The 27,930-nt window shown below is 55.7% G+C and overlaps 1 protein-coding gene across 2 annotated transcripts; it reads left to right on the forward strand.

Annotated features, from left to right (window-relative positions):
- The first annotated feature begins 1,015 nt into the window (after positions 1-1,015).
- SLC15A4 (solute carrier family 15 member 4) lies at positions 1,016-27,374 on the forward strand. 2 transcript variants are annotated; one of them, XM_004778217.3, is made up of 8 exons: positions 1,016-1,568; positions 6,984-7,279; positions 11,315-11,483; positions 11,879-11,956; positions 12,399-12,567; positions 20,383-20,538; positions 21,577-21,735; positions 26,411-27,374. In XM_004778217.3, exons 1-8 carry the CDS (start codon positions 1,044-1,046, stop codon positions 26,557-26,559), a joined length of 1,701 nt encoding a protein of 566 aa, XP_004778274.3. In that variant the 5' UTR covers positions 1,016-1,043; the 3' UTR covers positions 26,560-27,374. The 2 variants fall into 2 exon arrangements, with proteins under 2 accessions (XP_004778274.3, XP_044929442.1); XM_045073507.1 differs by having other exon boundaries at positions 11,375-11,483.
- The last annotated feature ends 556 nt before the right edge of the window (positions 27,375-27,930 follow it).

Consider the following 27,930-nt stretch of genomic DNA (forward strand, 5'->3'; position numbering starts at 1 on the left):
TCACTGCACCGCGCGCCGGCCACTTCTCAGGGACACGGTCACTGCACCGCGCGCCGGCCACTTCTCTGGGACACGGTCACTGCACCGCGCGCCGGCCACTTCTCAGGGACACGGTCACTGCACCGCGCGCCGGCCACTTCTCAGGGACACGGTCACTGCACCGCGCGCCGGCCACTTCTCAGGGACACGGTCACGGCCACTTCTCAGGGACACGGTCACCGCGCGCCGGCCACTTCTCAGGGACACGGTCACTGCACCGCGCGCCGGCCACTTCTCAGGGACACGGTCACTGCTCCGCGCGCCGGCCCCCGCCGCGGAGCTATGGGCCGATACAGACGACGGCCCGGGAGAGCAGCCCTGCCACGGTGCGGCGAGGACCCGCGCGGACCAGGACCGCGGGGAGGGCGACGGGGACACGGGGAAGCCGCGGCCGGCGCGGCGGAGAGACGGAGGGGCAGCGGCATGGGGGCGGGGCGCTTCAGCCGCGACGGCCGCCCCGCGCACAGGGAGCGACACCGAGCTGGCGGGCGAAGGGCAGCGCGACGCCGTCCCTGGGGAAGGCGCGGGCTCTGAGCCTGGCTCGGGGACAGCCGGCCTCGTCGCGACCCCGGGAAAGCCCGCGGTGCGGCCGCCAGCCCGGAGGCGCGCGTGGAGCCGGCGGCAGCGCAGGCTACGGGTGCGGCTCACCGTCCCGGCGCGCAGGGGCGGCACCGCCGCGGTCCACGTTCCCGACACCGCGGGCTGCGACCCGGCCGAGCCGGCGACACCGCGCTCTTTCAAACACGGCGGGCGCGGACGCCGGGATTCGGACGCGCCGCGCACGCCGGAAGTCGCCGCCCACCGGAACCGGAAGGCCTCGGCGGCCACGGGCCCGTAAAGGCACCGAGACGGGGGGGCGGGCCGAGGCGTGGCCGGACGGGTCTCGCGAGAGCGGCGGCGGCCAATCGGGACGCCGCGGGGAAGGGGGGCGGGCCGGGGCGTGGCCGGGCGGGTCTCGCGAGAGGGGCGGCCGGAGCGGCGGCCGGAGCGGCGGCGGCGGGCGCATGGAGGCCGAGGCGGGCGAGCGGGCCCCGCTGCTGGGCGCGCGGCGGGAGGCGTTCGCGGGCCGGCGCGCGGCGTGCGCGGCGGTGCTGCTGACGGAGCTGCTGGAGCGCGCCGCCTTCTACGGCGTCACGGCCAACCTGGTGCTGTTCCTGAACGGCGCGCCGTTCGGCTGGGAGGGCGCGCAGGCCAGCCAGGCGCTGCTGCTCTTCCTCGGCCTGGCCTACCTGGTGTCGCCGTTCGGGGGCTGGCTGGCCGACGCGCTGCTGGGCCGCGCGCGCGCCATCCTGCTCAGCCTGGCGCTCTACCTGCTCGGCGTGCTGGCCCTGCCGCTGCTGGCCGCGCCCGCCACGCGCGCCGCGCTCTGCGGGGCCCCGCGCCCCACGCGCCTCCGCAACGGCTCGGCGCCGCCCTGCCCCGACGCGCCCGCCCGCTACTGCGCGCCCGCCGCGCTGGCCGCGCTGGCCCTGGTCGGCCTGGGCGTGGGCGCCGTCAAGGCCAACGTCACGCCCTTCGGCGCCGACCAGGTGAGCGCGCCCGGCCGCGCGCGGGGCGCCGGGGAGGGACGGGCCCTCCGGTGCACGGGCGGGGCCCTCCGGGAACGAGGGCGACGGGGCGGCGGTCCGAAGGGCGGTCGGGACACGCCGGCCGCAGGTGCAAAGGCCCTGGGGCCGGGACGGGAGCGATGCCCTCGTGGCAGAAGCCGCTTGGGCGACAGCCCTGCCGCGGTCCATAAGCGCATCAGGTCAGCACGGACGGTGCGCGCTTCACGTTCCCCAACGTTCTGCAGCAAATACCTTTGGGAGAAGCTACAACAGAAGTGGGGAGAGCCCTGGGGCCAGGCCCTGGGCAGCCTTTAAGAGACTTTGAGGCGTACTTGGAATAGAGTAGGAAGCCTTTGTGGGTTCGGCGGGGGGGCCGGAGTACCATGATCTGGTGCTCGTTTCTAAAAGCGGGGCTTCCAGCGCAGGTGTGTGCCTGGCGGCTGCGGCCTGACAACCAAATCTGGTCCACTTCCCGTTTTCGGAGGGGCCCATCGACTGAGAATGCCGGAGGTTCTTCGGTTCCTGAGTGGTACGAAAAAAAGCAAAAAGAGGCTTTTGTAGCAAGGGAAAGTTTTACAAAATTCAGATTTCGGTGGCCATAGATGAAGCTTGATTGGAAGAGTCCTGCCTGGTGCTTTTCGCACACTGGCCTGGGGGGCCCGCTTTCACGGGGCCGCAGCAGAACGGGGAGTTGTGACAAAGACCGGGTGTCTCTCAGAACCTAACGTGCTCACGCCCTGCTTCGTCACAGAAAAAGTTTGTGGCGTGCTGAAATGGCAAGGGAAGTGATGACCACCGGCGTACCAGGTAGGAGTCCACTGCACTGGCCCAGTTAGAGGGACCTGGACTAGGGTGGACTCGGTGGACGCGGATTCAGAAGGGTGCATTTAGGACAAGTCGTGTCGTAGAGTCGGCAGCACTAGGGAAGACGGTCCCTGGGTTTTTGGGCTGAATAACCGTGTGATTGTGCCGACGGCTGCTGGGCACCAGGCCCTGTGCGCCGTACCGTATTAGTCCTCATGATACCGCCGCTCGTGTTGTGCCCACTTCACAGATGAGGAAACCAAGGCTCGAGAGGAGAAAGCATTTGCCGCAGGTCGCACAGCTAGTACAGGACTGAGCCAGGGTGCAGAAGCCTGTCCTTGAATGTGAGCTTCAGGTAAAGGACCTGTGTCAGGCTTCCCCTTGAAACGAGGTGGCACATTCTAGTGATGCTGGGAGTGACAGCTGCCTCATGTTCCAGATTCTTCCTTCTCTGCACCAGGAAATGTGCTTTACCCAGGTGAACTCATCGGACCTCATGGGAATCTCATACCTACTTTTCCAGTAAGAAGATGGAGGTACAAAAGATGACTTCTTTTGTTGTAGGGCGTGTTCAGGCCAGCGTGGTCGTCCCAGTCTGATTTCTCGATCTCTGCTTTAACCGTGGCTTCGAGATGGCCATTGTGGAACACAGGGCAGCTGGGACGGACTTGGGTGTCTGGGCCCAGGCTGGTGGCTTTGGCCTGCTGCCGTCAGTGAGGGCACAGCCTTAGCAGCACAGTGAAGCACCTTTAAAACCGGTCACGTGGGCCACGAGCCACATGAATGTGCCCCTCAGGGTCCTTGTTATACTGCCTTAGCTACGCCTCAGGACAGCTTGCGGACTGCACTTGTCTCCTTCACCGGAAGCACCCGGGGAGAAGGTTCCACCCGCCCAGAACCACAGCAGGGAAGTGGGAGCTGGGTTGGGACCCAGGCAGTCCGGCTTGAACACCTGTTCTCTCCAGTCAGTAATGGACCAGCAGTTAACGTTTTGTATAGGAACGGTGTTCTCGTAGAGGTTATCGAGAATGCCTGACGGAACAGGAACTTTTTTCACGTGTAATAACACTTGGACATTAAAAACAAAACAAAAAAACCCGCTTCTATGAGGTAACTGGACTAATCTCTTCAAATATTTATTTAAAAAATTTTTGTTTGTTTGTTTTCATTATACTCCTTGGCCAACACGGAGGACTTCATAAGTTCTCGTCGTAGCGTTCAACGATTCACGAGTTGCTTGTGACACCCAGGGCTCACTCCACCACGTGTCCTCCTTGGCTTTATTTTTAGCTTTCCATGGGGTGTTGCAACTTTTAAATCATTCAGCCTGATGAGTATTTCATTTATAGCTACAGAAAAAGAGAACCAAGGATCTAGGTGCAGGTCTATAAAAGCATATGTTTCACGGTCCCCGTCAGTTTTGGCCTGAGATTAAAACATTGAGTGCAAAGTTGAGATCATCCCCTGAAGTGATGCACGGATAAAATAGATGGGGTCCCTGGGCGCACTGGCGCATGCCCCAGCCGTGGGCGTCCGTACGTGCTACCGTGGGAATGAAGGCTGGAGAGGCCATGCCAAGGGATCGGACGTGAGTGATGACGCGTCCTTCCATTCCTGTTGTACGAAAGGGCCTGGAAATGGGCAAATCCATAAAGACTGGAAGAGGCGTGGCAGCGGGGGCCGGTGGAGAAGGAATGGGAAGTGCCCCTGAAGGAACTGTGTTTCTTGGTGGTGTGATGAAATGTGGAATTGGATGGTGCTTGTGGTTCCTCAAGTGTGGGGAGGCTGAAACCCACAGAGACAGTTGTACCTCAAAATGGTAAATTGTTTCACATGTGGTCTGCGCGACAAAGCATTTAGGAGGGAAACGTTGGGACCCTTCCGCCAGGGTGCTAGCTCCGCGGCCAGGGGTGCTGGCTTGGTGGAGGGGGGTGTGGCTCCGAGACCCGGGTCTGGGCAGGAAGCCCGCTGGGCTGGACGGCTGCGCTGGTCCTCAGGATGACTTAGCTGCTCCTCTCCTGGCTCTTCTCGTTTTGAGGAAGTCTGATTGTGTTTCTCAAGCCCTTTCCCTGCTCCCTCACTCCCCGCACCCCTTATCTCTGAAGCAGGGCCTGTGGGGATTGTTCTGAGTGAGAGACGGCGCGGTCAGGCTGTGCAGCCCTGGGGGTGTCTGCTGGCCGGGCTGCAGGTGGGCTGCTGACCATGCCGAGGTGATCCACGAGGACGCTGGTCCTGCCAGCCCCTTCATTCCCCCCAGTGCCCCACCTGCGGCAGAGATCACAGTGTCCTTTCAAACAGAACTGAAAGAAGAAAAGCTTACTACACAGATGTAGGGAGCGAATGATACATTTTTTTTTTTCTAATGGAAAAAAAGTAACAGCCTTGCGCCTTTGAAGGAGTCTTGCCAAGCCAGCCGACTGCCTGCCTTACTGTGCTGGTCTCTGGTCTTTGAGCTGCGCTTTTCTGAGCTGACTGCAGTGGCCTCTGTTGACCAGCTGTGCTTTTCTGAGCTGAGTGCAGTGGCCTCTGTTGACCAGTCACATGAGAGGCTGTTTGCCCTCGCCGGGGAGGGCGGGAGGCCCCCCACGCTGGTGCTGATGTAATGTGACCGGCGACGGGCTCGCCAGCTCTGGGCACAGAAGCATGTGATGTGTAGTTTGTAGGAGCTGGCTTCCCATTTCCAGGAAAAAAAAAATCACTAGTGTGTTGTTACTTATGGCCTTAGGAAGAGGCTTCAGTTTCTCAAGTAATATTGGAGAATTCGACCTGGACGTTCCGAGCAGTTGACTGCCAAGTTCCCGCAGGACGACATGCGCAGTGTCGCCGTTGGTGACAACAGGGCTGATGTGCCCAAGCTAATAACGTGTGCTGTCTGCAGTAATTGCAGATGTTCTGTTTACCCGCCCTCCTCCTTTTGAGGTTTGCGGAGTCCGCCCCTCCCCCCTCATTACAGGTTCTTATATCTTTAGTTACATTTTCTCTGAAACGATTTCTCAGCTTATGGTTTTTTCTTCCCTCTGGTCTGTCTTTGGGTAGCGTGAGTATTTGCGTCCAGTTTATATCTTTTGTGTCCCCATGAAGAGCCGTCTTAGAAATAAGAGAAATTCCCAGGACGACTCATTAATTCTGTCCTCATGCCAGCATTGGGTCTAGGACCTCCGCCCAGATCTGACATAGGTAGGGCACAAGTTGAAGTTCCTCCCGAGAATGGGTGGTTTATTTGAAATTCAGATTTTCAGTTTGGGATGCTGGTTAGAAAGTCATCAGCTCAAGCATGTCTCTTGCCAACACAGTAGCCGTACTAAATTATTTCGGAATAACATTTTTTTTTATCTTTTGAGGAGCACACAATTTTGGGTGTTTTATACCAGCAACTTTGATTTCGGGAAAATAGCGATTACGATGTTATACCAAGTTACAGGTCTGCTGACAGGGTGCTTTTTTGTATCTGGCACTTGGTTGTCTGGGCCCCCACTGAAAACCTTTGTGCTCTGCTGATGGAGATTGTTCTGTGGAACTTGTCAGATCTGTGACCTGGACAGAAATCAGCCTCTTAGTAACTTGTTTTTTTTTTAATATTTTATTTATTTATTTGTCAGAGAGAGAGGGAGAGAGAGCGAGCACAGGCAGAGAGAATGGCAGACAGAGGCAGAGGGAGAAGCAGGCTCCCTGCCAAGCGAGGAGCCCGATGTGGGACTCGATCCCAGGATGCTGGGATCATGGCCTGAGCCGAAGGCAGCAGCTTAACCCACTGAGCCACCCAGGCGTCCCACCTCTTAGTAACTTGTAAGGAGGAGACAATAGAGGGTGCTAGGACAGCAAGCCTAGGACTGTCTTTGTATGCAACCCAGCATTGACCTTTAGGTAATAAGCTTGTTGAGAAAGTGTGTGAGATCACTGCCTAGAGTAGAGTGGTGTCCTTGGAAACGTGGACGTTACGGTGCGAAGGGAAGGCGTGTGGGATGCGTGCCCCCCACGTGGGGAATGTTACCTGGTGCTTCTGCTGAAGTTCTGGAGATGAACGGTTGTCAAACCCTCCAGGGATTTCTGTCCTTAACCAGCACGTCTCCTGATTCCCTCCATAGCCTTCCTGGTCTGTGCAGTGTTGGTTTCAGTGTGGGATTTCCTCCGGGCCCCAGATTGATCAAGGCGTGAGCTACACAGCAGTGGTTCTGAAACTTGACTGTGAGTAGAAGTGCCTGGAAAATGTTTAAAAGGCCTATTCCTGGCCCCCAACCCCAGAGATGGTGACTCGGCAAGTCTGGCCTGAGAGCCTTGTGAATCCCGGCACTTTGAGGCGGCGTTCTGGTGGTTCTGGTGTTTCCAGAGCACGCAGTCCCCAGATGTTGCTTTGAGAAGCTCTCTTGGATTTCTTGGATGTGAGCTCACTTAAGAAAAACACCACGCAGACGGTGTAGTGATTGAAGTTATCAGGTGCTCCTTTGTCAGGGATCCCGAGCGTATGTGTAAGCTGACTGTGCTGCGTTTGCTGCAGGTCGCCATGATGACCGTGACCGTCGTCACCTCGCTATACAGGTTTTTCATCCTCGAAGGTTACCACATTTCAAAGTCTGTTTCCTTCTGTTGCCTTAGGTTAAAGACCGAGGTCCAGAAGCCACAAGAAGGTTTTTTAATTGGTTTTATTGGAGCATCAATCTGGGGGCAATCATCTCGCTGGGAGGCATCGCCTACATCCAGCAGAATGTGGGTTTTGTGACCGGCTATCTCATCCCCGCGGTCTGCGTCGGCATCGCCTTCCTGGTCTTCCTCTGCGGCCAGAGCGTCTTCATCACCAAGCCTCCCGACGGCAGTGCCTTCACCTATATGTTCAAGATCCTGGCATATTCGTGCCGGCCCCAGAAGCGAATCGGAGAGCAGAGTCCCAGTGGGTGAGTGCCGAGTTGTGATCGTAGGCTCAGCCCACCACGACGTCCCCATTGCTGTGAATAAAGTGCTCGCTTCGGTGTGACGCAGGCTGATGTGCAGGGCGGGGCTCCCGCCTAGTGGTTTAATGTCTCACGTCAGCTCGAGCATGTGCTGTGGCATTACTGTCTTCCCGCAGCTGGACTCCAGAGCTCATACTTTGTGTATAACTTCCACATTGAACTTGCTCTCACTGCTGATTTAGATGGACCTCTTGTTTGTAGAAGGATGAGGGAGGTAGGGGCGCCTGGGTGGCTCAGTGGGTTAAGCTTCTGCCTTCAGCTCAGGGCATGATCCTAGAGTCCTGGGATCGAGTCCTGCATTGGGCTCCTTGCACACTGGGGAGCCTGCTTCTGCCTCTGACTCCCCTCCCCCTGCTCATGGTATGTCTGTGTGTCTGTATGTGTGTGTGTGTGTCTCTATCTCTTAAATAAATAAAATCTTTCAAAAATAAAAAAGGTGATGGAGGTAGAAATTGGCAGAGAGCATAGGAGAGGTACTATACGTACTGTGTACGTTTGTCTTCTATTCTAGAAGTTTGGAGTTCATTTGAATGAACGATAAAGCACTTGCTTACTTTGTAGGTGCCCTTCTGTGCTCTAAGCTGTTGTTTCTCACTTGTGAGTCAACAGCTGTGTTGATCAGCCTGGACCCCATCGTCCCATGGTCACTGCAACTGCTCTGTGATAGAAGGACATAATAGTATTTTGAGATGCAGTTAGGGGAACTACATCATCCCCTTGTGTGGGACTTCCCCCGTTTTCACGCCAAAAGCCCCATGGTCCTGAGGGTTTTAGCGCTGAAAGCCCCATGTCCTGGGGAAGTCCCTGCAAACTGGGAAGGATGGTAGGTCACCGTAGATGCACATTAATAAGGGCAAGTCTGGGCCTTAGCCCACGAAGAGACCTCAGCAGTCCTGGTGTTTATTGAAGCATAATCTACGGGTAGTACAGTGCGTCGTCTTAGCTGTACAGTTCTGGAATTAGGACCTTTAGCCATGGAACCGCAATATGGTCAGGACAGAATATTTCCCTCACCCCAGAAGAGTCCCAGGGACCCTTTGTGAGGGACTCCCTTGGAACATTGTGATCACAGTAGGTCTTCCTGGGGGGTGGTCTGTCCCAGAGCCAGTCGCTGACCCCTCAGGGCAGTACACCCCTGGCTGGGTGGCTCTGATTGCCAGAAGCTCCTGCAGGCCGACTCCCATACCTGCCTCCTCGTGGCTGGTCTGCTTGTATCTTACGTGTGCCCTTGGAGTCCCATGAATGTCTGATACTGGCTTCCATGCGGGACGTTTGAAGCTGTTCCAGAAGCGCTCTCGTGGCCCTGCCCCTTGGCTCCGGGCTGCTATGGTTCCCGCAGGTCTCCCAGCTGGTCCAGGAATCGGAAGGGCTCGGTGTGGCCTTCGGACTCCTCGTTCAGCACTAGCGATGGTGGCATCACACTGGAGAAGGGGCAAAGATTCAGACCGTGCTGCCTTCCTGCTGCAGTGCCAGAACCTGACTTTAGGCAGAAGCGGGTTCACATCCAGGTGCTTATCCTGCGGGTTGATTTCTCAGGAGCAACGTGAGTGGCTCTGCAGTTTCAGGGTGTCGGTGTGGGTAGTCCCTGGCAAACGTTTCCACAGGAGGACGGTCCTGCTTTGTGCACGGTTTGGGGTTCTGAATGCACAAGTGGCCTGATGAAAGAGACTGGGACTTACTGCCACTCGGAAGTCTGATTTCCCATTAGGTTTGGTTTTGGACAGCTGGTGCAGTTAAGATACAACGGACTGTCTTGAGAGAGTTGGCGGTCCAGAGAATTCTCAAATTACGCTCTCCTCGCGCACAGAGTCCGAGCTCTGTGACCTTGGGCAGGTGAGTGACCTTGCCAAGCCTGCATTCCCGTTTTGTACAGTGGACAGGGGCTCATTGCGAGGCCTGAGCAGCTGATGTGTGCACAGCTGTCAGCTGTGGCGCGTGGCACATGGTGAGCGCCTGCTGATGTCCAGGGCTCCGTCAGGATGCTCTTGCAAACGGTCGGCTCCAGAAATCTAGGAAGTGCAGCATTGCCCAGCGTTTCCTTCATTGGGCCCAGGCTGATCTGTGCCTCCAGCTGACTTTACGTGAGAAGTCCACGTGTGTCTGTTCAGTTCATCGAACTGAGCGGGACGAGTTGTAAAGCTTTCCTGAGATACATACCTCGTTGAGTTGAGAGTCTGAAAATTCACAGCCCCTCTTTGTGAGAGAGAGCAGCCGTGTGTGCACACAGACTGGGGAGTGGGGGCACTTCTGGGTCCTGTCTGCGTTTCGTGTCGTTTGTGTCTGTGGTTCCACAGTGAACCCTCATGTGTTGCAAAATAGTACACCGACACCGTGTGTGAGTTAGGGAAGGCATCAGGTGCGCATCAACTTGGCACTTTTCAGGATGTCTTAACGATACAAGACGAGTAACGTGACCAGTAGCGTTTCTGGGTGGTTCTCTGTGTAAACATGGGTTTCCTGCTGGACTCTGACATGTTTTTGGAGAGACACACATAGGGTGTAGTGAATCACTGATAGTATCTGAAATAGGTAGGTGAGAACTTTACTTTTGCTTTTGCCCCCGCCCCGCCATTGGAGAATCTCTGAATATCTTCAAATAAAGTATGACAGTATCTTTAGAGTTTAGAGTTTCTCTCTGAGTGAAGTTTTCCTGTTATTTTCCCTGCTAGAGAAACTACGTATGATTAGGAGTAGTATCTTTCTAAATTAATTTGTGTATCTCTAGCACCAGGTAGAACGGACCTGGGCATGGAGTATGTGCTCAGTAAATGTTTGTTAAATTGAAGTTAGCTGTACTGTCCAAAATTCGGCTAAAATACTAAGTTACAGTTTTCAGTTTTTTGGTTCTTCCCTCCATTCAGATGAAAAAATATCAATGTTTTATGAAACAAAAATGATTTAAAATAGTTGTAAATTGGGTAGGAGTTTATAAACTAGAAAGCATGCACTGCCATTTGTATCTGAGTCCCAGAACAGAAGAAGGGAAGAATTCTTGAAGGTAATTATTCATGTCCTGGTATTTCTGGCTTTAGAGAATATTTGGCAAATACAACAGCTTTTTCTGTTTTATCCTTAAGAGTCTGGGAGCATGCCTCACCGTTAGAGCGTTTTGGAGCTACCCACTGGGACCTGGTCATTTTATAAGTAGTGAGACTGTCTTAGAGTAAGCGAGTGCCACTGCTCACGCACGAGCTGTGACTGAAAGGCCTGCGTTCTGACCCGACACACCTGAGCGTGAGCGTGAGGCCTGTGGCCAGCAGCGAAGGGCAGGGTGGCGTCCCTGGTACCTGGGTGTCGGGCTTTGCGGCCAAGGCTCTCTGGCTCAAGTCCCAGACCCTTCCTCCAGCTTTGTCACCTTGGGCACCTTCTTGCCCTCTCTGACTGGCTTCCTCCTTGGGGCAGTGGGGCCAGAACACTGTCCCCATGCCTCCTCCCAGGGCCGTGGTCCAGGGTAATGAGCAAAGCACGCAGTGGACCTGGCTGCCTGTGACATCGTCACGGTCCCATCAGCACCGCAGCTCTGCCTCCCAGAACAGAGCCCTTCCTCCTGGGCCCTTCCGTGGCTGCACTTTCCATCACCAGCTTTAGTAGCAACACGGGTGTTGTGGTTGTGAAGTTTTAAAGCCACCTGCTTCAAATTCCTGACAGTCCAGCCCGGTTTTATTTCCCCTCAAACGCTCGTCTGGCGATGTCGCTGGCATAGTGGCCAGCCTTGTTCAGTGCGGGTGACGGGAGCTGGGGAAGAGACCGCTAATGTGGCAGGAGCCGCAGGTGCCTTTCGCGGCGAGGCGCTCTGCCAGCCCTGTCGGCACATGTGCAGTGCTGGCCGCTGTGTGGGGTCCGCACGGCTAGTGAGCAGGAAGGCCGGAAAGTAGAGCAGTGCAGCAAGCCGGTTCCCTGCCTCCTGCTTGAATTGTCGCCGCGCACCTGATGTCTCGGGCTGGAAGAAAACTAACTCCTTCATTTTATCTCCCAAAGTGAAGGCCTTGGAGTCCTTCAGCACTCTTCTAAACACAGTCTGTTTGATTCATGTAAGAGGTCTCGCGGAGGGCCGTTTACGGAGGACACGGTGGAGGACGTGAAGGCCCTTGTGAAGATCATCCCCGTGTTCTTGGCTTTGATCCCCTACTGGACAGTGTATTTCCAAGTGAGTCGCGACTGTCACGTAGCCATAGCTTTCTGTCCCCGCCTTCGCTTTGGGCGCCACCAAAGTGCAGGGGCGCTGTGCCCTCTTCTGCAGAGTCTCTGGGATCTTGGAATCCTGTTTCCAGTCGTGGAACTCACTCCTGCTGACATAGGCGTCCTGAAACCCTTTTCATGAGAGACGCTAAGAGCGGGTGTGCTGCTGTTTTTCCAGGCCCCGCCTTTGGGTTTAGTCTCTGTGACTCCTGTTCTAAAGTTGCTCTCCAGGGGACTTGTGCGATGACCAAAGAATCGCTCTATTCTCAGACCTGAGCCCCACGTGTGTCCTCGCGGGGCGGCCTGGGGTGGGTGGCCCGCTGGAGAGCTCCCGCACCTAACGGCACCACCTTTCACACGCAGATGCAGACAACGTACGTTCTGCAGAGTCTCCATTTGAAGATCCCGGCGATTTCCAGTATCACAGCCACTCCTCATACGGTGAGAACTGCTGCAATGATGTGAAAACGCTCCCCGGAGCTTCTGTGAGAGGCGGTGCCTGCGGCCGGTCGTTGGTCCTTCTCAGGGCTCCGCAGCTGCTCCGAGGGCGGCTTCGTCGTTGGAGTGGGACTTGTGCTTACTTTAGAGACTGTTCTCCTGGGGGCCTTGTTGTTTCCTAGATGGTTGACAGGTGCCAACCAAACACTAATCTTCCTACCTGACTTTTTTCTCCGTAAACACACAGAACAAACCACAAATGCACTTAGAAGTGAAAATCTTTTTCAGTTCCAGTATCTTGAAACTGAGACTTTTCCCTTAGGAGGTTATACTTCGTGGGAATGGACTTCGCTAGAATAAAGATTTTCTCAGGTAGACATTAGTTGTGAGGTGAGCAACTCATTGCTCCCAGGAACTAACCTTGTCTCGTGCATTTCGATTCCAGTTCCCGGCGGCCTGGCTGACCATGTTCGACGCAGTTCTCATCCTCCTGTTAATTCCCTTAAAGGATAAACTGGTTGATCCCATTTTGAGAAGAAATGGCTTGCTCCCGTCATCCCTAAAAAGGATCGCCGTTGGAATGTTCTTTGTGATGTGTTCTGCCTTCGCTGCAGGTGGGGAGGCGTTTTGGTCTCATTTCCGGAGCTCGAAACTGGCCTTAGCCGTTGTGGGTGACTCGGGGCCCCGTGACGGGCCCTTGGTCACTCTGTGTAGGCACACCCTAAGAGGACGGAGTTGGGGTGTTGTGAACGGGTGTTGTTCGCTTTCTGGTTTCCATGATGTGAAGGTTAAGATTTTCTCCCTACGGTTCCGCTGTTTTTCTTCTAGAGCCGAAAGCAGTAAAGTGCTCTGGAAAGTGACTTCTGGCTTGGATCAGAGGAGGCTTGCTCTCTCCCTTCTGATGGAGATTGTGGGCGATGGTCGATCGCTGAGTGGATGAATTTTTATATCGGTCTCAAAGTCATGGGTTCACTCTTGGCGTTCTTAACTTAGGTCCGCAGTTGACTTTGGTCTGTCCCTGAACAATCGCGTGTGTGTTTCGTGAGGAGAAAGATTTCCTCAAGTCCAGGTTCACGACTAGCACACACCCCCAGAGGAGGGCATTCGAGCCAGTGCCTGAAGCTCCCCAGGGCCGATGAGGCGAGTTTTCCTTTGGGGGCCTCACTATGTTTTCATGGTTCTTACATTCCGGACTGTTAGGTTGTTAGAATATCTTCGTCGACATTCTCAGCTCGCTCTGGAGTTCTTCCTTCATTAATACTTGAAAATCATTGGACCATAAGACAGCTTAGTTACATAACAAGAACAGAAAAGCTGATCCTCCCGAACCAACCATGTATCACCCACTGTTATGAGGAATTTAATGTTAAGCACCGCTGAGACAGGATTTAATATTCTGCAGCAGTGTTTCCCAGCAGCCTCCGTGCGCCGTCCCCAGAGTGAACGTATTGATATAGTACTTAATAGATATAAAGAAATGAGTCTCTAGGCTTAAGAAATCTATATTCCAGGGACCAGGACATTTTAGAAGACAATTACGTTTTCTCTTGATCAAATAGATAATTAAAGCGAGCTTGTGTCTGGATGAAGTGTTTCCTGTGTGCTCTGTTCGTGGTTCTGTTTCTCCTTCAGTCCTGTGGCGCAGGGGAAATAAGAGCAAATAAAACTGAATTGCAGTGGGGCTGTGACTGCGGGTCTCATTCAGCAGGTCCAGAGATCGTCAGGGCTGTCTGGAGTAACTGCTGCCCGGGGATGCTGTCTGTTCGTCCTGCCTCTCTTGAGCAGCTGCCGCAGGCTCAGCTTTGACCCTGGAGCTCCCTTCTGTCCCTATGCTGGTGGGGCCCTCTCTGCACCACAGCCATGCTTGTCACATGCCAAGGAAGGGGGTCCTAGTTCTCTCCCTCTGGGAGGGGAGGTATCCTCGGTTTTCAGGCATTTCCTGGGAGATTCTAGGTTTGGGCGCCTTTAATACCATCTTGTCTTTCGATTTGATTGCTGGCCGGGTAGCTTCTGGGAGCCGCCCTGAGAACTGCGGAGGGCATTCCTGTGGTCTCTGCACGTGTTTATGTAGGAGGCAGCTGACCGCTGAGTGACCGCGGAGAATGCCCCGTGGGCAGGGCAGCCAGGGCTCACCAGTGCCAGCAGAGCGCTCGGCACTTCTCGCCCAGCGCTGGGCAGGATGGGCCGTGCTCTGCGGGGTCGCCTGTGCCTCGGGGCGGGGGCTTGGGGGAGCTGGTGTGGTCACATGGCCCTGAGGCTTCGGAGTTGGAGAGTCTCCCTTAGGAATAGGAGCCACCCGCTATACTTGTGTTATTATACTTGTGTTCTTAAACAGTGGGAAGGAGCCCCAGAGTCACTGGTTCAGGGATTTTAAGTCTCTGGTACTTGATTTAGGCACAGTTTATTAACTTAACAGTGGCAGGAGCTTCACAAAGCTTTACTTCCAGCTCCAGCGAGCATTTAACTGGAACATTAGTGGGCTTTGAGTAGAGATTGAAACTGAGCAAACCAACATTTGAATAGAAAAGAAACTTTTGCCTTTGAACTTACCCTCCCCCATAATCAATCAGTATCTTCCATTTAGAACCGCGCCTGCTGGGAATGGTTCATTCTGTCACGTCTCCTGCGAGAATCAGGCAGGTCCCTTGGGTTTCTCAAGCATGCATAAGGGGAAAGGGAGTGCGCTCGCTAGTTAGGTTTCCTTTCCCCTTAAAGAACCGTGTGTCCCCGAAAGCACCGTGTGCGTACAGTCCTGGGTTACTGGAGCAGCAGATGCTCACTGGAGGGAAGGCGAACTCGGAAGCATAAAGAAGAAAATAAAAACCAGCTGTGATTGCCCTAGAGGCGCTTAGCATTAGGGCGGTGCGAACCTGCCTGGTTTTGTGGGTCTACCCACACCCCCTCTGTGTTTTTGCAAGAACGGGACCCCGTTGTGCAAGCCTGATTGAGAAAGTAAGTGTCAGAAAAACCCGAGGAGCAAAGTAAAAGCCGTGTGTGTTACGTGTAAGGAGGGAAGATTGTAGATACAGAGGAGCCATCGCACACGTGTGCACACACACACTCACTCACTGGTTGTTCCACCACCTTCGGAAATCCGTGGTTACCGCTCTGCGGGCGCTGGGAAGATTATGGATATGATACGTGGTAGATATGTTGTATTTCCTTTGCCCCCTTCGAAGACCAACCCTGAAGCATGACTGTCCTTCCCCATCAGCCGTTCCTCTGCAGTCCTCTGTGGTTGGGGCTTGGGGTGCCTGGGAGCATGACTGGGCATTCCTGCGGAGGGTTTCTGCAAGTGTAAGCAGGGCATCCCTTTAAGGCTTCGGATGAGCTGACAGAGTTCCCTTCCAGGAAGCCTGTGACTCCGCCGTCATCCCAACCATGGGGCCCACCCATCCACCTGCCGGCCCCTCCATACCTTTGGGGGTGGTGTGGGTGCTGGTCAGCACGGGCGTAGCGGGACTGTGCGCGGCCTTCAGGGCCCAAGAGCATCCTGAAGTTGGGGTAGAGCCTGCTGAGAGCCTTTCCCTGGCTCATATCTGGCATTAGCTAAGCGCGGGTCCACAGCACGTTTTCAAAAATTAGTATGACATAGTCGAGCCATGGTCATGACAGATGCATGGAGAAGAACTGGGGAGCCCCCAGAGCATCCATAACCCCCCCTTCCAGGGTGACCGCGTGATGTCTTCCAAGGACATTCGCTGTTACAGCAAGAGAAATGAAACCGATTATTCACAGCTTATGACTTAACTGTTCCTGATTCTGTTTTTCTATGTCAGTTACACATTTAAATCACGGTGTTTAACAGCTAAACGCGCCGTGTTAAATATACCATCCGTTCTTGGACCGGTCCTCTCGGTGCGGGTGGTGGCTCACTCCAGTCTGTCCGCACGCCGGACGTTTGTGCACACGCCCCCGCCCGTCTGCATGTCTGCCTTGGTTTTCTGTCACCTTGGCTTTCTGTCTCCCCGGTGGAAAGTGTTCAGGCCACGGGCACGAGTTCCGCTGCCGGCTCTCTTGTCGGTGCTCGTTCCTTTCCCTGCGAATCTCTTCCCTGAAGGATTTAAACACAGAACGTCTTTGTTTGGAGGTGTGTTACGGTGATGACGATTCCCCCTGTTATCGGTCCCCAGATTCTGTGTGCAGTTAGGCCCTTTGGCATTTTGTGCCAGGGTTTTCTTGTTCATGGTGACATGCAGTCAAACCTTTCATTGGAGGAATATTCTTTCTAGTATTTTCCTGTTTTCTTGAACTTTACTTGTGGTATTTTACAGTTTTACGCATGTCTTCATTTTAGGTGCTGTGCATTTTGTACTAGGTTTATTCCTAACCCCTTGGTGTATTTTTGCTCGCTCCCATAAGGAATTTTTTTAAAAAAATTCTGAGTTCAAATGAATTCTTTTCGAATGGTCACTTGTTTTCTTCAGACAGCACGGGTTCCCTTCCTGCCGCCAGGTGACTCTCCCTCCCTGCGTCTCTGGTGGGCCGTGTTGGTGGGAGAGCTGGGGGTTGTGGAGAGCCCACTGCCCCCTGGGCTCTGACGGGCGCCTCCAGGGCAGCTCCCAGAAGCTTAGAACTGGAGTTTGAGATGCATATTCACAGTGATGCTAAATTTCTAACCTTTATTTCAAGGTTACTGGGTCTATTTTGGTTTCCAAGAGGATTGCATGCCCCCCCCACCCCGTCCCCGGATATTGATGGTTTAGTTTTATTAAATTCTTGATGCTCCGGCCTCCTGGGTGGCTTACTAGGTTAAGCCTCTGCCTTCGGCTCATGTCCTGGTCCCAGGGTCCTGGGATGGAGCCCCGAGTCGCGCTCTCTGCTCAGCAGGGAGCCTGCTTCCCTTCCTCTCTCTCTGTCTGCCTCTCTGCCTGCTTGTGATCTCTGTCTGTCAAATAAATAAATAAAATCTTTAAAAAAAAAAATCCTTGATGCCCCTTCCTGCATTTCTGAAACAAATGAGTCTGTCCAGCGGGCGGCCTGGGTGGTCTGTGTTCCTCCGCTGCTAGCTGACAGCGGCCTGCGGTCTGGCGTCGGGGTCGTATGGCTTCAGGAAGGGAGTTGGTAGACCCGGTTTCTGCGGGCGGGAGAGTGTCACACTGGGGGATTTCTGTGCGCCCAGGGGGGTTCAGGTCTTTGCCTTGAACATCCCAGGAGCCTGTTCCTCTCTCAGGAGAAAAGGGATGAAGTTTTCACCGTTTCCTCAATTCTGCGCAGATTGTGTTTTCTCTTGAATCACTTGTTTTTTGTTTTTTTTAATGTCCTGAGTAAACCATTCATTTTATTGAGTTTTAGAAAAATTATTGGACTGGAGATAAAAATCGTCTTTTCAATAAATGTGTTTCCTTCCTCTTTTCCAGTTTCGTGTATTTATGTTTTTTTTTTTTTTTTTTTTTTAAGCAGGCTTGCCAGAACTGTGTGTATGTGATGATTTTTCCGTCGAAGTACGTCTTGAATTTATCAATTTGACTTTCTGTGTGTTTTCTAACAACAGAAAACAAGACGGGATTTCTGTTACCTTGGGTTTGTTTTGTGATTTTCTCTCCCGTGAGTTACTCCAGGCTTCGTTTACTTTCGCTGTTTCTTCCCCAATTAATAGTGAAACCTGTGGGATGGCATGAGTGTGCCTGTCGCTGACACTTGGGCAGGTCTTGTGTGCTTGGATTTGTTGTAATTTTGTCGTCTTCTAAGGCGACTGAACCTGCGTTTCACTTCGTGACCCTGCGTGATTCGGGGAACGGTTTTCCTCGTACTGAGGCTGATCCGTGGGTCGCTGGTGTCTCGTCTTACTGTGGAGTTGGGAGAGGTCACGGCTTTACAACTCCCACCTTTGGGCTGCAGACCCTCCTTTCTGGCCTGGTGGCACTTTCTAGAAATGTTCGTAGGATGCTGAACAGGATAGATCCTCTGTTGGAGCTCCACGGGCTGTTTCATCAGACGCGTTCTAGCAGGAGCCCCGACCTGTGCGGCTTGCGAGGGGCGCCGGAGCCCTGCGGGTGAGCGCACGGCCCAGGAGCGTGTGGCCGTCTGCGCATCGTCTGCTGGATGGGCCCCGGGGCCCGCCACACCCAATCTCAAACACTGTGTGGGTCTCCCAGTGCGACCCCACAAGCACACACCTTTGTGTTCCCCCGTTCTCTGAGTTGAGCTGTGGGTCGTGGCCACGGTGGCCAGGGTTTGCCTTTGGGCCTCTGGATGGCAACCCTTGCACCAAGCGAAGCCTCGTAGTGACGGTGTCACTGTGTTTCTGTCTTCTCTGGGGTTAACTGTGCCCCTGGGGGAGAAGCGGTCCCGAGCCCGCGCCTGCAACCAGATTTTCGTGCTGCTCCCCTTTCCAGAGCGTGGTGTATCCGTGTCTCCGTTCCGGGAGAATGGATGCCTTCATGTCTGTGATGCTGTGGGCAGAGGGCCGCGCATCGGTGCAGAGGGCGCGTGTGCAATGGAGCGCATCTGTGATGTCCCATGGGCTTCTCTTGAATCTTTCTCTCTGCTCGTGTCATGTGGCGTCACCTTGTCTGTTGCTGGTGACTGCCGGCCGTCTCTTGGCCGGTCCTTCCCTTCCCCGCCCCCCGCCGTGCTGGTACACCTTCACCCTGGTCCTACCCACACCCGCGGGTTTGCTTTCCTCTGACGTCTGCAGAGCCGTGGGTCACTGAGGAGTGTGCTGTGTCGGCCATTACGGCCCCTAACGTCACGCTCGTGTGGGTGCTGCCTCGTTAGTTCCCTGCGGGGACCTCCCGACGTCCTGCGCGGGACCTCGGTGCTGGCGGCTCCCCTTCCTCCATGAGCAGCTTCCGCGGACAGCGCTCCGTGCCGCGGTCGTGTGCGTGGTCAGCCACGCGCAGCACACCTCCGGATCCTTCCCGACCCGCCGCAGGAGAGCCCTCCGCCTTCACAGGCTCTCCCCCCGGCCTCGTCCTCCGTGTCCCCCTGGCCAGCACCGCCTGTTCCAGCCTCTCCCCTGATGTGCACAGCGTGCGTGCCGCGGGTAAGACCGCGGAGCAGGTCTCGTCCCTGTTGGCAGCCTCAGCCCTTGGACGCAGGCACACGCGTCCTCACCGGTCCTGCCCTCCGTGTGGAGGAGAGTGTTCTCTCCAGCTTCAGTTTGCAGCCCTCAGGACGGGCTGAGAGAGTCCTTCCTGCAGACGGAACTGTGCTAGGATTGCCCCGAACCTTCCAGCTGGTGGCTGGTGTGGTGACCTTGCAGTGTGAGGGGAAACTCTGCCGACCCAGAGGAAGCCGCTCACACTTTGTTCCATGCCCAGAGGACAGCTGTCCCTTGTGGACAAGACCCTTCATGCCACTACCAAGAGTCCTGGCAGAGAGAGCCACGGGCCTGCCGTGCCTCAGAGGCCGCGTCCAGAGCAGCCAGGAGCAGACGGCTCCGCCGGGTCTGCTCCCGCACTTCCTGCTAGCAGCCGGGGTGCGGAGGCGGGGGGCTCGGGGTCCCCTCCACGCGCCTCCAGGGAGGGGACGCAGGACTTTCTGACGGAGGTGAGCCAGAGGCCTGTCCTTACGTGCTCCTTTGACAAGTGCTCTCCTGGTTGGACATTCCCCGTGACCTGTAGCTTGGGGGCCGATTCCAGAATTCGTCTTCCCCCTCCTGTTACTGGTAGCCTGGACCTTCTCATTCTCGGGTTTCTCTCAGACAGCTGACCTTCCTCATTCTCACGCTTTTAAATACATATGCGCGTGCACAAATATTTATTAAATACTCCAGCCCATTATTCCATTCACAGAGCTCTTTAGGACCAAGACCGGCGACTTCTCTGACCTCAGAACTCGCCGCTACGGCTGTTGCCTCTCCGCTGCAGGCTGAGCGGCCTGTGCCTTCCTGCACAAGGAGGGGCTGCTCGGGCGCTGGCTTGTGTCCCTGTGCGGTTTGGTTGCCCTCATTGCCCTCGAGAAATGACCAGTAACGGAGCGAGATCGAGGGCTGCTGAGGGTGCAGGCTGTTCGCCGGGGTTCGGTGGGGAGACGGGCCTCCCGCGGGGGCCGGGGCTGTAGGCTAATGCCCGGAAGTCAGCGGGCCAGCCTCAGGCCCCCAGCGTGGCGAGAAAGACGTCTCTGAACTCAGTGCCCCCGACGAGTGGGTGCGCAATTACGCTCCTCACGGCAGGCGGGTAACAGAAGGCGATCGGGGGCGTCCCGAAGCTGGGGCGAGCCCCGTGCGGGCAGCATCCGTGGTGTGAGGCGGTGTGAAGACCCTCCGGAAGGGGTCTGGTGGGATCAGTGTTGGAGTAACTGTTTAGGAAGTCGCCAGTGCGCGGTCCTTTAGGTCGGGGGTTTCCGGGAGCGCTGGGGTGCTGGGCCACACCCTTCCACTTTCTCGAGTAGTCCGTAAGCATCTTGCAGCAAGCCTGTAGTGTTTTAGTTTAATTGCAAACGTTAATGAGTAAGTGTTCTATTAACCTCCTTATGAATTCCAGGAATTTTGGAGAGCAAAAGGCTGGACCTTGTCAAAGAGAAAACCATCAATCAGACCATCGGAAAAGTCGTGTATTATGCCGCCGACCTGCCGATATGGTGGCAGGTGCCACAGTACGTGCTGATTGGCGTCAGTGAGATATTCGCCAGCATAGCAGGTGGGCCTTCTCCCGCGCAGGTCTGGGGCCGGCCTGGTGCGGAGGGGACGGGGCGGGTGTCTCCCTGTGTGCTCTGGTAGAACGCACAGCGAACAGGGACCCGTGTTTCACGGCAGCAGCGGTGGTGTTGGATGTGAGTCGGTAAGTACGTGGTACTGTGGCTGAGGCTCTTGTTTCGGGTGTAGAAACGGGGCTCCCAGAGACATTTCCGTGGCTCATCCACTACCATGGAGGTGCCACAGAGAGAGAGGGAGGAGGAGGCCGTGGGTGGTTCCTCCCAGGTTGGACACTTCCTAACCACGGCTCTGTGGTTCTGCCGTGGCGGCCCAGGCACTAGCCACTGCCAGAGCTCTGGGTGTGTCTGCTTGATGAAGGAGGCAAACCTGTTCGCACAGTCTTCCCTCCGCCCACGAGCCTTGTGCTGTGCGGTGCAGACCAGCTCCATGCTGCTGGAAGGGAGGGACCGAGTTAATGATGACCAGAGCCCGGATCGGTTGTGGGGGCTTGTGGTTCCCGCCGCACCGTCAGCGGACTCCGGCCGCGTGTGCTCATGACTCCGGAGGACGAACAGAGTGGTCCTGCGTTTGGGATACGCTGTAGATCTCCACGTGTGCTTGTTATAAAAATCTGAGTTTATAGATGTCTCATTGAGATTATCTTAAGATTTGTTGCCTTTAAGATAGAAGTCTTCCACAGAATCCGCATTGTAGTCTGTATATGTTGTTCATACCTCCTTAGCTGAGAACAGAGAAATTTGCTTTTTTGGCCATAGAGATCAGTGCCCGAGCCAGCACGTCGGAGGTCACCGTGACGTGGGAGAGCAAGGACTTGACCTTTTGCTCGGTGACTGACTTGCAGGACTCATGGTGAATGGAAAGGGCCCCTGATCTCTTGACCTTGTGTTAAATAGTCTTCAGAGCAGGGAAGGGAGCTGCCCTGCTCACCCGCGTCCCCACGTGGGGCCCCGTGCTAACCCTGCCATGTTCAGGCAGGCCCTGTCAGCCCCACTCTCACGGAAACAACCTCCTCTTTCTGCAGGTCTCGAGTTCGCCTACTCGGCCGCCCCCAAGTCCATGCAGAGCGCCATCATGGGCTTGTTCTTCTTCTTCTCCGGCGTCGGCTCGTTCGTGGGCTCCGGACTGTTGGAGCTGGTGTCCATCAGAGCCATCGGCTGGATGAGCAACCACACAGACTTCGGTACGGGCCGCGCCGCTGTTTGAACACGGCTACTGGCCGTACCCGTGCTCGGGCTACGGCGGGCGGTCGTGTTAGTGGAGGACGTGGGCTCGGGCTGCATGGGGTCGCGGTAGTGGAGCTCGGCTGCGTGGGAGCTGTCTGAGACCCCGCGCCGCCTGGTCCCCTGCATCCTTGTGCGTTTGCTGCGCACAGATGAGCCTCTCTCTGGGTCGGCGGGGCTGCTGCTGCTTCCTCGGAATTCCGCGGATCAGTCTGGTCCGTGTCCCCAAGTTGTCTTCATTCACCTTGGGGGGGGGGGGTGTGTGTGTGTGTGTGTGTGTGTGTGTGTGTGTGTGTGTGTGTGGTTTCTCTTTCTTGACAGCACTTCTACATTTTCTGCTGTTACAGACACGGATAGATAGTAAGTTCCTTTCTGGAGTCACAGCTGTGACTCCTGACTGACAGGAAGGGGTTTTACCGCTGAGGCCAGTAGGGGGCATGGTGGGCGCTGAGCAGAATCACTTAACAGAGAGTTTTGGTGTTCCCAGATTTATGGTAGCTTTTAACTGGGTGCAGGAGTTGAAGGTTTATCTCTTCTGTTTGGTCTGTGAAAACCGCCTTCTTACTTGTTCCTGTTCAGTCTGCAGCATTTCCTTGGGTCCAGGGCCCTTAGCTACTTTTGGGTCCTAAACCCCCTTGGAACTCTGATGAGAGCCTGGGGTCCTGCCCCGGGAAAATGCACAATTCCAAAGACCCTTCCCTGACTAAGCTAACATTCCCGTCGTGAGGGGGGAGTTCCGGCCTGTGGAGTCCCAGGATGACTTCCAGAAACCACAGCCGCTCCTGTGGCCCCGGGAGCCCCGGCCTCGCTGCGTTCTGGCTGTGGGAGCTTCCCCAGGGCTGGCTCAGGGGCCGGGGTAGGGCTTTGCTGTTGATCCCCGGGCCCCTGGGAGGGGGAGCAGCAGTGGAGCGCGCGCAGCAGGCGCACGGCGGCTTCTGGGAATTCTCACAGGTTCGTGGTGTCCCGTGATCTGTTTTCTGTGCAGGGATGGACCTTCTGCAGACAAATCCTTGACGCAGAGAGCAAAACCCTGTTGATTCTTCTGTTTCTTTGTCTTACTTTTCAGCATATCTTGAAGGATTGATTGTTTTGATGACCTCGATTGATTGCTTTCCAGTGATTTCATCCCCTTGTCACTGATTATCTCCAACTTTACCATCACTTGCTCTTTATTTCCGACAGTAGCTTCCAGCCCCCTACTGTGAGGCTCCTCTCCAGTCCTGGTGCCCGGCTTGGAGCTGGATCCCGTGTGCCCGTGTCATTTTCAGAGCGGTGTGTCTTAGGACAGCCCCTCACCATGTCTAGGGCTATCCTTATTCTCACGCCAGTAAGGAGCGTTGCAGCGAGCTGTGGCCACAGCCTCCAAGGCCCCTGCAGCCCGGTTGGCAAGGAGAGATGTGGAGGTGGGGAACGCGCAGTGAGCCAGGCAGCTCCCTCCCAGCGCCCCCCACCTGGGGACTTGGGGCGAGAATGGGACCAGGTAATCCCCAGCGTGCACGCGCCGGTAGAATCTGGCAGTGGAGGGAGTGGCGGATGTCATCCCGGGCGCCGTCTGTGCGTCTCCCGGCTCCCTGCTGCCCCGGCCCCTCCGTTCTGCACTTGTGTTCAGGCTGGTGCTGAAGCAGCGGCCTTGAGCTCGCGGAGCCTCTCCCGGTCGACGCACGGGAGTGGCTCCCGGTGTAGTTACAGGACCGCGGGGCGGAGGTGGAGCCCGGCCCTTGCTCCTCTGCTCCCTCCCTGCCTGTTCTCCCGGTTGGCTGGTGCTCGCCATCCCGTCGCCGTCCCGTAGATCCGGGATGACTCGGGCTGTGAAGCTCACCAGTCTTTTTTTTTTAAGGGTTTTTGGAGAAGCCGGGCGGCAAGTCAGTCACGACTCGCTGCGCTGTTCTGCTCTCGCTGGCTGTCGGTGATGTTGCGGGTGTGAGGCTGTCGTGAGTGAAGCAGCTGGCGACCTTCTCGCTCGTATGTCTCGGGTGACCTGTGAGCTCATTTCTCCGGGGCCCAGGAGCCTGTCTGGTTCAGTCCGACCTCCCAGAGTTCACCGTCTTCGGGGGTGATTGTCCTTCGGTTTGCGAGGAGGCCCAAGAAGTACAGGGTGACAGTGGGCGGCAGACGGGGCTCTGAACGCCCTTCCTGACCCCACACAGGCCGACCCTAATCAGGAAGACTGTCGTTCTTTGGCATGCCAGCTTTGAGCTTCGCAAGTTGTAATATTTATTTACATCCTCACTTGAGAGGGAGAGTGAGTGCGTGCCCGGGCGAGACGCAGGGTCCCCGCTGAGCAAGGAGCCCCCAGTGGGGCTCGATCCTGGGATGGTGACCTGAGCCACAGGCAGACTCTCAGCCAACTGAGCCCCCTGGGCGCCTGTGCCTCGGAAGTTTGAAGTGACTCCTTACTTTGGGGGGCTCCTGTTTCAGTTTTAGCGCGTGGAATGACATCATCGGGGTCCTGCCAGCAAGCCTGCGCGGCACCGTGGAGTTAAGACAGCAAGTGGCGACAGCAAAGTCCGGTCTCCGGGAGGGCTGGGTGGGCCTCCCGGTACCTGGGACAGAGCCCGGCACGCAGCAGGGACTCAGTCACTGTCCTGACTACCGTGTAGACGGTAGGAATGCAGGTGCTACCAGATCCTTTCCGGCGACGCACGGGGGCAGCCCTCACCTTCCGCAGCCTGCCCGAGCGCTGGTTCGGATGTGTGCTCTGTCATTCTTTGTGTGCACGAGTACAAGCGCCGTGGGGCACTGAGTCAGTGAGTGTGTGTTCAGACACAGGGAAGGTTCCAGAACAGCCCACCTTCACAACCCAGCGTCGGACGAACAGGAGCACCCAGTTCTGATAAGTGAATCAGAGAGCTGCTTCTGACGTGTATGAGCGAGGGTGGCTCTGGAGATGCCGCCGAGCGAGTACGTCTTTGCTTATCTGTTGAGAAATGTGCTGCCTTTTCAGCGGGTTGGACGGATGGCAGACATGCTAGGACACCTGTGGGCCGTGGCGATGGGTTCAGGCTTTTTAGGGAGCCCAGGGTGACGTGCTGTGAGCGGCTCTGAATGTTTCGGTGCAAACATTGTGTTTTGCACACACACTTCTCCACACGGAGCGGTGTGGTCCGTGGTGGCTGGAAACTCCAGCAGAAAGACTCCTGCTACAGACTTGACGGTCCTGGACCCGTGAGGACCGTGGGGATGGTCCCAGGCGGGCGATGGTGTCGCCTTCGTGCGTCCCGGGTCCTGTGCGGGGTGCCCTGTGTGCACGCGCTCTGCACACTGCTGTTGCCCCCATTTCATGGGGGCTGGGGGGGGCCACCTAGCCCAGACATGGCAGGCCACTTGGCTTTGAGCTGCATTGGCTGAGCTTCAGCATGTGTGTCTGGAACCTCTTCGGCCTGGGTGGGGTGTGTTGGGAACAGAACGGGGCAGCGCGTGCGAAAGGCCGTGCTCAGTGCTTGGGGCGAAGCTGAACGTCAGCTACGTTAGCTGTTGGGACGGAGGATGCACCCGCGCCACCTTGAGGATGCTAAAACCTGAACCTTTTTGGGGAAAATTTTAAAAATCTTGTGTTAAAAGATTCTGTATGTATAGTGCCTGTCAGCCGTCGCCCTGGCTTGTGCAGGGCACCCGCGCGTGGGAGGGCGCTTGCTGTCCAGGAGCTGCTGCTCAGCGCAGGACACCCACAACTCCTAGGCAGATGCGGCGTCCGGGCGGGCCCGCGGTGTGGCGTGTGGCGTTGATGGGTGTCCCGGTTCTAGACCCGAGCTGTGGAGAGCGTCACTTTATAATCGGCCTGCGGGTGGGTCCTCAGGACAGCTGTGCGCACTGGGTCAGCCCGCAGCCCCCGGGGAAGAGCACCGCGGAGAAAGACTGGGGGGAAACCCCACCCCATCCGGTATCGCTTCGGGGGCGGCACAGGGCCATAGTGGGGTTGATTGTTCCCTTTCCCCAAACCTTCTGTACTGGAAGAATTTAAGGAAAAAAAGACTTTCTCAACGTTGTTTGTATTTTGGCCAGTGGACACTCCGTTCGTTCACGTCGGACGGTTCCCTCCAGCCCGCCGGGTGGATTCTCGGGAGCCATGGTCTGAAATAGGTCTTGTTGCTGGGCTTCCTTGGCCAGGCGCTGTGGCCTCATCCTCCCGTCGACCAGTGGGGAGACTTTTGCGGGGGACGGGGGCGCTCACGCCAGAGACCCCGGTCCTGAGCCTGTGGTAGAGACAAAGCTGGCTTCAGAGCAGCATTTGCAGCAGTTGAAGAAGCAAAGTGCTTATGTATTTTAGATAATAGAGATAAAATTCCCCCCCCCTCCTTCTTTTTTAAATAACCGCAATGAAAGATGACCGCGACCTTACTAGGAACCAAACTTAATAGCCGAACTCTGGTTTTTTTTTTTAAGATTTGATTTATTTATTTGACAGAGAGAGATCACAAGCAGGCAGAGAGGCAGACAGAGAGAGAGAGGGGGAAGCAGGCTCCCCGCTGAGCAGAGAGCCCGATGCGGGACTCGATCCCAGAACCCTGGGGTCAATGACCTGAGCCGAAGGCAGAGGCTTTAACCCACTGAGCCACCCCAGGCGCCCCAATAGCAGAACTCTTGAATAGTCCCTAAGTGCAGCTGACGAACTTCTTTCTCCCTCTTTCTCCGCAGGCAATATTAACGGCTGCCATCTGAACTATTACTTCTTTCTTCTGGCCGCGATTCAGGGAGCCACCCTTCTGCTTTTCCTGATCGTTTCTGTGCGGTACGACCGGCAGCGCTCGCGAGCCAACGGGGCGCCTGCCAGCAGGAGGACCTGACGTCCCGAGGCCATGGCCCGGACTGAAGGCGGCCACGTGCTGAGCAGGAGAAGCTTCTCCGACTTCCTAACCACGTGCGTGGTCCCTGGATTGCGTCTCCTCTTCTCCCAGATGAGCTGGGTAAGTGCCTTTCCGTGGTCCCCTCCCGGAGCAGACGCAGGCTCCTCATCTGGACCGCCGGGAGCCGCAGGGACGGAAGCTCTCCGCCGAGCCAACGGGGCCTCGGGAGACTGCGTGTGTGTCCGTCGGCGTCCTGATGTGTTTCCTCCCTGTAGACCGAATGAGCTCACTTTGTTGTCCTTTTTGATTAATGCACGTCTGCTTGTCCGGAGGAATGGGAGGGCTTTTTAAGAGGTAAAAGTCCAATGTTGCAAAGATGCTGTGCGAAGGTCACGCGTTGCCCGGCTCGTCAGTGCGGGCCGGTGGTGAACCTGTTGTGTCTGCTGCTTCAGAAACTACTTCTCTTTCAGCCATTGATGTCGAATTTTTTTCTTAAGAAAGAACTCGCATCAGGAAATATTTAAGACTGTGTGTCCTATCTCAAGCTACAAAGCAGTGTACAGGGTATTTGAAACTTCGCCTAGTCTGTGCTTCTGGATCACTTCCTTCTGGACACCACTGAGGCTGAAGACCAGTCCTGGAGGACCGTTAGGGACATGTGACTGGGAGCAGAGTCTGTCATTCGAGACCATTGGCAGTGTTACACGTTACCTGTGGACTTGAGCTGTGTGATGTCACCGGCTCCTGGATTGTTCTGGTACTGGATGTGGGGTTGCTAATGTTGTGAAATAAACTGTTCTCTGTTTGTTGCTGTATTTTTGGTGTAATGTTATTACAAAAGCCCCACAGATATGAGGCCCATTGACTGTTCATGGGGGTTTGTACACCGCCACGTGGGAGGTGCAGTTTCCGGACTCAGCAGGTGACGGAGTTAGTGAAATCGCTTGCTCTGTCACAGCTCTTTGATTTTTTCCCAGATAGTGATTCTTGCGCCTGCTCTGTATTAAGACAGTTTTATTAATGGAGAAAGAAAATGAACACAAAAACCCCTGCACTGTTGTTTGTCTGTAATACAGAAAATGGAAAGCTACAGGGAGATCCCGTGACGGCTGGAGTTCTCTCAGTGGGGCTGACGGTGTGCGTTGGGGTTCAGAAGCACCGATCTCCCAAACACAGATTCTCCTAGAGGTGTAATTTATGTCTTCAGGACAGACTGAAAACTGCTCACCGGTGCTGTCAAAAATACATCCTCTCTGTTGAAGGAAGTCATGGGGAAAGGGAAAAAAGGTCGAATGAAGGGGCCGGGCTGTGTCCGCCTCGTGCACCTTGCAGTGTTCACGCCCTGGCACAGGGAGGCGGGACGCAGGGCAC

This window comes from Mustela putorius, unplaced genomic scaffold (assembly GCF_011764305.1).
Source record: "Mustela putorius furo isolate JIRA1106 unplaced genomic scaffold, ASM1176430v1.1 tig00537248_pilon_pilon_pilon, whole genome shotgun sequence".
NCBI classification, from domain to species: domain Eukaryota; kingdom Metazoa; phylum Chordata; class Mammalia; order Carnivora; family Mustelidae; genus Mustela; species Mustela putorius.